This window comes from Sceloporus undulatus, chromosome 7, assembly GCF_019175285.1.
Source record: "Sceloporus undulatus isolate JIND9_A2432 ecotype Alabama chromosome 7, SceUnd_v1.1, whole genome shotgun sequence".
NCBI classification, from domain to species: domain Eukaryota; kingdom Metazoa; phylum Chordata; class Lepidosauria; order Squamata; family Phrynosomatidae; genus Sceloporus; species Sceloporus undulatus.
Genome location: NC_056528.1, coordinates 14,286,088 through 14,296,619, shown reverse-complemented (window position 1 = coordinate 14,296,619; position 10,532 = coordinate 14,286,088). Strand labels below are relative to the sequence as shown.

At 45.0% G+C, this 10,532-nt stretch overlaps 1 protein-coding gene across 1 annotated transcript in view; it reads right to left on the bottom strand.

The window, feature by feature from the left end:
• Positions 1 to 4,605: 4,605 nt before the first annotated feature.
• Positions 4,606 to 10,532, bottom strand: part of BRINP1 (BMP/retinoic acid inducible neural specific 1) — a 63,796-nt gene continuing 57,869 nt past the window's right edge. The window contains exon 8 of the mRNA XM_042480170.1: positions 4,606 to 6,296. Within this exon, the coding sequence (XP_042336104.1) occupies positions 5,156 to 6,296 (1,141 nt within the window). The 3' untranslated portion in view covers positions 4,606 to 5,155. The remainder of the gene's footprint in view (positions 6,297 to 10,532) is intronic.

The following is a 10,532-nucleotide window of genomic DNA, read 5'->3' as shown; positions in this document are numbered from 1 at the left end:
TTAAGTTTTCATGTATGTTACATAAGCAGCTTATTATAGGCTTCCCGGTACAATAATGAAGTTATCTTGCAGTAAGACCCTGAGTGCTAAAATGAATTTATTCCATCGTGACAGATTTAGGTCAGGACCATGAATGGAATGGACAGATTGACTTGTGCGGCACAAAAGGCGATGGAAATTGAGTTGTATCTCACATAGGATTAGCCAGGAACTTTGCAAAGGGGTCAGTTGACTAGTCTGGGTCGCTTGGGTTTTATCCAAGTACTTCTTGGTAGTTTAATAGGCCCATGGTTTTCCAAAGTTGGGCCATAGTCAGCATTCCTGTCTACCAGCAAATTACAGTTGGCCCTCTATATCTATGGGTTCTTTATCCACAGATTCAACCATCCACAGCTTGAAAACATTCCAGAAAATATAAATTCCAGAAATTTGATTTTGCCATTTGATATAAAGGACACCGTTTTACCATGCCTTTGTATTTAATGGTGCTTGAGCATCCATGGATTTTGGTATCCATGGGGGCTCCTGGAACCAAACCCCAGCAGATACCAAGGTCCCACTGTACCATAGCATGAATGAGATTGCTTAGACTGAGCTGGAGCAAGAATTCAAAGACAAAGACTGGAAAATCAGTATGCAATCTTGTATCACCTATGAGTCTGGAAAGTGCTACAAGGCCCCTCAGTGAGGACAGCTATTGAACTCAAGCACCATTAAATGCAGTGGTGAAACGTAAAGCAGATATGTGGGAAGCTAATAAAAGTGTGTGCTCCCCAACACCTTGCAGCAGATCAAGGTGCCCAAATGTAGTATCTGAAGGCCTTGATGACATTGGGATGGTGAATCTACTCTGGGGCTTAGTATGACTTGCTTGTCCCCAAACTAGGTTCAGGACCTTGCAGAGATCAAGTAATAAGATCTGCTCTAAGGTCTGCCCTCCCTTTGCATTTGATTGTTTCTCAGTCCAGGGCTGGAAATATTAGAAGAGAGGGAAGGAGGGAGAGAAGGAGGGAATAAAGGAGAAACATAAAAAAGTCTTATGCACAGAGAATTGTAATTACTGCTGGAAGCTTCCGTTGGAGTTTATAACTCTTGCCCTAGGACACTTGTGAAAGGATTCTTTCTTCGAATTAAAATCAAGGCAAGCCTAGCTAAATAGAGTTTTGATGCCTCTGGAGGACCAAAGAGCCGGAAGCTCTGGAGAATGGCGTTTGAGAGACTACTTGCCGTGCTTCTCTTTGGTCAGGCCTTGCCTCGAGACACATCTTGGCACTGATTCTTTCCTCACGATCACGGCCTCCTTAACTTTGGTTCTACCAAGCTCTCCAGGGATGATCTGGGCTGTTTCTAAGTGATTAAGAAAGTTTCTAAGTGATTAAGATATAAGTGAAAATCATCATCATCGTCATCATCATCCTTTGGTGGACCCCTGGTATCTGCTGTGGTTTGGTTTCAGGACCCCCCTTGGATACCAAAATCCATGGATGCCCAAGTTCCATTAAACAGAATGGCATAATAAATTGGCGGCCCTTATATAAAATGGCAAAATCAAGCCTTCCTTTTTGGAAGATAGATGACAGATAGATAGATAGATAGATAGATAGATAGATAGATAGATAGATAGATAGATAGAATATTTTCAAGCTGTAGATTCTTGAATCTGCAGATAAAGAATCCGTGGATATGAAGAGGGCCATCTGTGTTGGGAGACAAGGAATTTGGAATTTATGTATTTTTGGAGTATTTTCAAGCCTTGGGTGGTTGAATCCATGGATAAAGAACCCATGGATACGGAGGGACAACTGTAATAGTGACAATGCCCGGTGTGCCTCTGAATGCACAATGCACACTTGAACTAAAGGCTCTTGCATTGTACGAAAACGTCCAAACTCTTCACCAACAATGTTTGAGCTGACAATTACTTTTGGCAAAGGCGATGTTAGATAGGAAACCGGTTAGATAGGGGTTGTGGTTCCCATGGCCCCCTCGCCCCTCCAGAGGGCAGAGATGCCAAGAGGCCTAGACCCTTCCTAAGGATTTGAGGCAACGTCTCATTAATGGCCGCCTCTCGTTTCCACGGCAACCTCCGGCTTTGCTCTTGGGCCTTTTTCCAAGCGGGCCTTCGATAGCTTCCGCGGCGTTAGCATCCGCGTATTTATTAATAAGACAAGCTGACTCAATATGCCTTCTCCCGCGCGGGGCTGGCGAGGCAGTAATTGAATTGAAAATGTTGAGCAGAAGATTGGGAGTGGGCTCAGAAGATTTAAGCAGCCTCCCAGCAACTCCTGTTCCTCTCTCGGCGTCATAGGAGCGTTGTGTTCCCCAACTGCATCCTCCCACTGCCTGAAGCAGGAGAGGAACCGGATCTCGCAGGCTGTTCTTCTGTGGAAGATTTATTTTTTCCCCCTCATATTTTATCCTGCTGGGGATATTTATGGTAATGCACTGTTAAATGGGAAAAGACAGTGCCAGAGAGCATGAGGAGAGTTGGGGAGGCAGAGGAGACCTTGCTCCAGATGCTGTTGGTGAATGAATCATGGGGTCTTGCTCTCATATCTATAGAAAGGGAATCCTCATGCTATTAGACTGCAATTCCCATCAGACATAGCTAGCATAGTCAATGGCAAGAGATGACTGGTGTTGCAGTACAATGGTCCCTAGTGGACCACACACACATAACTTCTCCAAGCAGAGTCAATGGGTGGTAGATTCAGCATTGTGGAGACATCCATGTAGCCATGTTACAGATCTTATATCTCTTTAGCTTGGCCATATGGTTATTTCCCTATGGAGTTAGTCAGTAGGAAATCTCATTCCATATATTCCCAATCCCAAGGATTTAAAAATGAATAGATAATACCCTCTAGATTAGGGGAAGCAATGAAGCAAGCTAAGGTTATATGTATTTGACCAAGGTCCCTGGTTCCTGCAGAGTTCCTCCACACTCCTGAAAAAATGTCACTCAAATGGATACCCATGGCTCCAGATGCCCTCCGTATTGGATATTTTCAATGTTAAGGTTCCCCGCTCACACGCTTTTTAGGAGCCTACCTCTTTCTCTGAAATAAATGTGGCCAGATTTAGGGAGAAAAAGGGGTAAGCGCAGCCTATGGAGGTCCTGGTTTGGTGGCATTAAATGAAGCTGGTCCAGGAACCAGCATGGTTGTCCACCTGTGTCCTAGATCAATGGACATTTGGTGGTCAGTGTGCTACATTGTGTCATGTTCTGAAGCCATTCTATTAAGAAAAAATGCACACTTAAATAACACTGGAGCCAGCAGTCAGCACTGTATCAACCCAGTCACAATAATATGTAAGGGACATACCTTACTCTGATAATGACAAAGCTAGGGATGTCACATGCCAGAGGTTTGTGTGATACATTTCTTCCCTGGAACCTTCTGGAGGTTATGCAGACTTCCAAAAGTGCTCCACAAATGGTAAGAAAGACTTGGAAGGGGCTGTACTTCTATTCCTGGTTTTGACCAATTGATTTCTGTGGAAAGAGTCATTTCTCTTGTGTTGAAATGTGCTGGTGTGGCATATTGGGTTAGTACTGGGAGGGAAATGGACTCTGAGCTCTCTGTGGTTGCTTCCACCTGATTTAGGCCATGATAGCATTGTAGAGAAGAGTGGGTTGGGGATACCTTTTCTTCTTATATCATTTTCCTTGGGAAATTGCCTCCCTTCCTATTATTTTGTACACATGGAACATCATTCACAATGTGTTAATAGATCTATTGAATGCAGTGGGTTGAAACTAAGGTGGTTATTGGGTAAAATAAGGTACACATGACCCTCTCTGCACACTGAACAAATTGCAGGGTGTACATATGGACCAAAATCCTCCACTACTATTCCTGCACATGGCTGCCATGCTACTTGTGAGTAAGGCACTCTGAAGAGTTGCTTCCAAGAAAACATCCATAGCAATACTCTGCCAGATTTCCATCCTGAGCACTGGCAAACAACATGAAATTTACCATGCAGAGTTGGTGGTGGCTGACAGTTGACATATGAGTGACACAGTGAATCTGCTGCTTTTAGTCCTAGGTTTAAAGAAGTTGTAGACGTTCCTGAACCCTATGTATCACAGGAGTTCACCTTGGATGGTCCCATCATGGATCTGCTTGGGCCAGCAGTTCTCAACCTGTGGCCCACAACCCCTTTGGGGGGGTCAAATGACCCTTTCACAGGGATCACCTAAGACCATTGGAAACCACATGTTTCTGATGGTCTTAGGAACCGAGACATGGTTGGGGGTCACCACAAAATGAGAACTGTATTAAAGGATGGTTGAGAACCACTAGTCTAGACCCATGTGGCAATTGTCCAAGGTCCCAAACGTATTTAGAGATGGGGTTCAGCACCTTGTAGTTCGATCATCATCTCTACTACACAGGATTGGACAGTAAAAAACGAACCTGCCTCCATCAGTTTCAAGATGTAAAAAGACTGCTCAAGAAAAAAGCATTCAGTTCATGGCACATACAACCTGGGTAAAACCCGCATTCTCCACCAGATAATGACTGGCCTTTTCCTTTCAAGTGACCAGATCCATCCCAGGGGTGAGGGAAATGATTCAAAATAAATCTGCTACAACGCTTCACAAAAGAAATATCTTTTATCTTTGGCCATTGGTCCCCTTAGGAGAAATGGCAACTCTTTGTATCTGTACACAGAATTCTTTTAGCGTTCTCTCTCTCCATTCCTTCCTCTCTCTTTTTGGCACCTGCATAGCTGAAATCTTTACAATTAAATACAGGAAATCTCAAAAACAACCATTTTGGCTTCTTTCTGAATGGTCCCCCATCCCACCCGTCCTGACTGTCTCTGGATCCTACCCAAAGGAGTCTCATGTTACGACTCTTTGGACGAATAACAGAACATGCCCAGCAGTTTGACATGGTTCATTGAATGGTTTTCTTTCCATCTCCCAACAAAGACCTTCCTCTCTCTCTCTCTCTCTCTTCCATCCCTTTTGTATATTAATTACATTTTACATTTTTTTCATATTTGTTTTAAAACTCTTTTCTTTCATCTTCTTTTTTTTAAATGTTGGTTTGTGGTTTTGTGTGTGTGTGTGTTTGTGTTTTGTTTTGTTTTTACAGCAAAAAGGTGAGTCTGGTAGTACATAAGTACATAAAAGTCTGGGTTAGCAGAGTTTGGCTGTCATTTGGTCAGACTGTTTGAGGATTTCGGTGTTGTAGAGATCCAGCGCATGATTGACTCGGATGATCTCGCTGTTGGTCAGTTTCAGGCGGTGCTTCAGCATACAGGAGAACAGATCCAGTTGGGGTTTCCCCGGTGCTACTGGAGGTGCCAGTCTGTTGATTCGGTCCCGTATATCCAACAGTAGTAACATGACCGAGGACGACGAGTAGAACTGGCCACCTTGCGTGTAGGACTGGTTGACCTGTTGCACAGCACTGCGCAACAGGTCGGCATTAAAACGCAAGCTGTATCCAAACACCTGGATGTCCGAGATCTTGATATAGAACAGGCGCTTGTTGGGGTCAGACAGATCCACGGGTCCTTGACCAGTCTCATTGCGCATGAAGGAAGAAAGCCGACTTCGGCTGCGTAGGTAGATGTGGACAGTCTCAAAAAAGGTTTTCCACCGGTTTCCCAGCAACAGAGTCCAGTTATAGCACTGGCTGTTCTGCAGGCGAATTTTCTCCCAGCGAGGGTAGCCAAACTCTCCAAAGGGCATGTTCCAACCTTCGGAGTGGCTCCCGCTGAAAGGGTTGACATAGACATAGAACAAGGGATCCAGGCTGGTGTTGCGCGCTTGGCAGATGCGCATGGAGATGCCAATCACCATGTGGATGAAGTCCATCCGGTTCTTGTTGCTCTTCAAGGTGAGGGACATGCGCTTACGCCACCTGGGGTCAAAGAAGGTGTCCAGGCGGATCTCATTGCTGATGAAAGTTGTGTGCACATACAAGCGAGAGTCCATCTTCTGCAAGAGGTACTTCAGCTCCAAGTCCTGGAAGTCCAAGTCTGTCTCGAAGCTGATGAACTGCTCACTCCGTTCAGAGTCCACATTCTGGGGCTCGCAGCGGCCTCGAGAGAGACGGTAGCCCTTGTTGCATGAGCCACAGAGAGAGATGTTGGCCAGGCTGCACATGGCACAGCTGTTGTTGCCTCCGATGATGCAAGGGATGGGACGCTGGCACAAGCTGGTGCTTCCATGGCAGACACAGCTCCGTTGGCTTTCCAAGAAGGTGCCCCAGAATCCATTCTCATTACAATAGAGGAGAGACTGGACCCTGGATAGCCACTGCTGTATTGTTCTGAAAACAAGAAAGGAAAGATCATGACTTCTACAGTCTAAATGCTAGGCTCTCGAACAGGGTTGAGAATTGTGAGGCCTTCTAGATGTGGTTGGACTGCAACTCCCAACATCCCCCTCAGCAGCTAGTGTAGAACAACATCTGGAGAGCTTCATGATTTCCACCCCATCCCTTTGACTTGTTTCTGAATATGGTACTGTTGTGGTGAATGTGCTCTTGAATGCTGAGCATGGTGCACTTTTCTGAAGACGAGACTCTTGTTGCAGGCCTAACAAGAGAGCCATATTATATGGCCAGTCCACATCATCCCAGGCTGCATCGACACTGCTTCAACTGCCGTGGCTCCATGCTATGGAACTGTGGGATCTGCAGTTTTGTGGGATATTTAGCCTTACCTGTCACAGAGCTCTGGGGCCACAGCAAATTACAAATCCCAGGATCCCACAGGATGGAGCCATGGCAGTTAAAATGGTCTCAGACTGCATTAATTCTGCAGTGTGGCAGCAGCCTCCAATGCTCTTTGTCAGACTGCTTGTTCCTTCCTACCCTGAGAACTCTTTTTCGCTGCTTCCCTTTCCCCCACCTGAATTATGAAATCCTCCGTTGTTCCCCGAAGGCAGAGCATGTTCAGTGTTTTGCAGCGATGGCACTTGCTAATGAGAAATTAGGATGCCATCCCTGTAGATGGGAGGGAGTGATTACAGACAGAGGCTCCCGGAGTCGGATTAGTGAAATTTGCAGCACCCGTCTGGCTTGACCTCTGAATAATCATTAGGTTGTGCGCTGGATCAAAGGCAGAATTAAAAATGACACAATAGCATGGAAGAACAAGGAGGAGAAAAAAGCTGAGATAAAAAGAGGTGGGGGAGGGAGGGATGGAGAAATAGATGGGAAGGAGGAGGGATTGGTGAAGAATGAGTGTGTGCATGTATGTAGACAGATGGAGACACAGACAGAAGCAGAGATACAGGCCAAGCCAGTGAGCCAATAGACCTATTCAATTCATAGTTGTACAAGTAGAGTTCAGGTGAATAACTACTCATCTGTGCTTTCTCATTCACTTGGGTGGCGAAAGCATCCCCAAGGTATGATGGGACAATAGCCAGGCACAACCATAGATATGCAGTCAGTTGCACAACACTAGTATTGAGCTGGTGTAGCACCACCACTGTTTAACTGCAGGAGGGTAGATTTACAGGATGTAGGATCTTGGTCAATATACATCTAGGAAAATAGGTAGAGAAAAGTCCTGGGGATAGAAATGGTAGCCCAAGTCCTACTGCTAAGTCTCAACCACACCAGCCCTGTTGAATTAGTTGGTCAGCAGCAAGTCAACATCTCAGTAAATCCCATGACATCAACTGGTCCCATCTAGATGAACCTGACCATAGAGTGCAAGAAAGACTTTTAAAAAATGGAAGGAAAAAAATTAGAAGCAAACAAATCAGACGGAAAAAGGAAGAAAACAAATCAGCAGTCACATGCTTGCAGTCGTTTTGGAAGCATGAAAGGGCTATTAGCACATGTCTTGCTCATTCCGGAACTGCGAGTGTCTCTCGCCACCTCTCCCTCTCCTGCAAGTCAAAAGGAAGTCAGACGGATCCCGGGAATCTATAAATACGGTTTAGCAGAACAAGCCCAGCAACAAAACTATATCAACAATGGCTAACACTGCAGATTCCACCTCCCGTTCTCTGCCAAGAACAATTTACTAATGCACATTTTGCTGAAGGCAAAAGGGATATTTCACATGCACTCTCTCTCTCTCTCTCTCTCTCTCTCTCTCTCATACGCTTCTGTTTTGTGTGTGTGTGAGTGAGTGAGTGAGTGTACACAAACACACACATACATATCCATCCATCCATCCATCCATCCATCCATCCATCCATCCATCCAAAGATGAAGACAGGATGGACACTGAGGCCTTCTATCACATCAGAGAAGCTTAGTAAATATCAACTATGGTAGATGGTCTGCACAATACACTAGATTTTAATCCTATGCACCAAGATTGAACGAGTTGATGGGATATTTGCTGGCCTCAATTAGACTTCCAACGTTTTGAGCATTGTGGTTTGGGTTAAAGTTGTGATAGGATTTGCTATGTTGTTGTTGTTGTGGTTGTAGTGTGTCTTCAAGTCATTATGGCAAACTTATCATGGGATTTTCTTGAAAAGATTTGTTCAAAGGAGGCTGGTCATTGCGGTTTGAGTGTAGGACTTGGACAATGGAGAGCAGGGTTCAATTCCCAGCTTAGAGTTGGAAACCCACTTTGCAACCTTGGGTGAGTCACACCTTCTTAGCCCCAGAAAACCCCATTCACCAAGTTGGGAATGACTTGAAGGCACACAACAAGCATTGTTCATTGTGCTACACAACCCTCGTCTTCAGTGGCAATGTTGCACAATTGAAAGCACAACCCAATGTGCATCTGCTCTGTCGGGACAGCAGTGTCATATGCACAGTTTATACAGACAATCTGAATTGGGCAAAAATGCTCAATCACTTTTATGGGGATCCCATAAGCCCTTGATGGCATCCCAGCCCACATCTTTCCTCTGGACATAGTAGGAGCCACATTTTCAACATGGCAGGAGAAAAGGAAATACAGGAAAGTGCTGGCCAGTCTTAGTATACAGCTCTGGCTGGATTCAGCGACAATTTTGAGACTGGTTGTTTTGGAAAATTGGATCTGACTTGACTCATGCTGGCGCTTGCCGTTTTCTCATCTGTTTTTATTAGCTGCCCCCACATTTTTGCAGAAACAATCACCCTTCCACTGCCACCCCAATAAATAGTTCTGCCGCAGCTCAAAGGTCTTAAATCTATCACTCTCCGAAGTTCGGCAGCCCACCCAGAGGCAAACAATATATCACCACCCAAGAAGAAGAGGAGGAGGAAGGGACTGGATGATGGATTCCATGGCTATTTACGTTCCCCTTTTCCTTTTACTGGTAACTAACTTCATTTGCTCGGCTTGTTTCAAAAACAAAGTCTAGAGGTGCATGAAGCAGAGCAATCAGCAGAGGAGGCAAAGCTACATATATATTTTCTTTTCAAAAACGGACTCCCACTTGCATTGCCTGAACACAACTTTCTGCATTCAGCCCTATTCTGCTTCATTTTCAGAAGGGCAGCCGAGTGTCAGAGCGTTCCTTCGGGCTATAATTGAATATAGAACATACTATTTCTATTAGACCTTTTGTGAACGGGACAGAGAGTCCCGCTGTTAATATAACCACTCCATCTTTTCAAAGTCCGTGGCACATATTAAGTGCTGCTGTCTCGGTCGGGGCATTCGCACAGCCAAAAATTGCCCCAGTATGGGGCCATTCTGGCTCTAATTTTGTTCCAGGGATGTTTGGGAAACTCGCGTCGGACAGGCGGGACACATCAGAGCAAGGGAGCATGCGTTTGGGGGGCAGCAAGTAAAGTTCCCTTTGGATTGCTGCAGGAGAAGGTTGCAGGGATGTTTTACATTCACTTGCTGTCTCTTAGGACTCCAGCCTTAACTTAAGCCTGTTGTATCACGGGATGAAAACCACCAGCCTAAACATTACTGCTTAGTCCCAGCTAAAGTATATAGAGCAGTGGTTATCACCTTTAAAGCCCTAAATGGCTTGGGTCCAAACTATCTTAGAGACCGCCTCCTCCCGTACAATCCTCCCCGCGCTCTCCGGTCCTCTGGGAGGAACTTACTGCAGCCTCTAAAATCTAGGCTTGCGGCAACCTCCCAGAGGGCATTCTCTGCTGTCGCCCCCAAACTCTGGAACGACCTACCGGATGAGATCCGTCAGATAACATCATTAGACAGCTTTAAAAAAGCGGTCAAGACGGATCTCTTCCGGCAGGCCTTTCCAGATTAACCATCCCGGCCCAGGTTCCCAGGTTCCCTGATTCCCTCATTCCTCCCGTGGCCCCATCTTAGAGATGGTTGAGGATCAACAGAGGGATATCAGGGTTTTTAGTTTTAATTGCTGTTTTTATCCTTGATATTGTATTTTTAATATGTTATACTATTTAATACTGTCTTAAGGGGGGGAGGGATAAAGTGTTTTTAATTGTCATATTTTATATTTTACTGTTGTTAACCGCCCGGATTGGTTTGCCAGAGGGCGGTATACAAATAAATATTATTATTATTATTATTATTATTATTATTATTATTATTATTATTATTATTATAATAACCTTCCTAATGCTGTGACCCTTTAATACAGTTCCTCATGTTGTGGT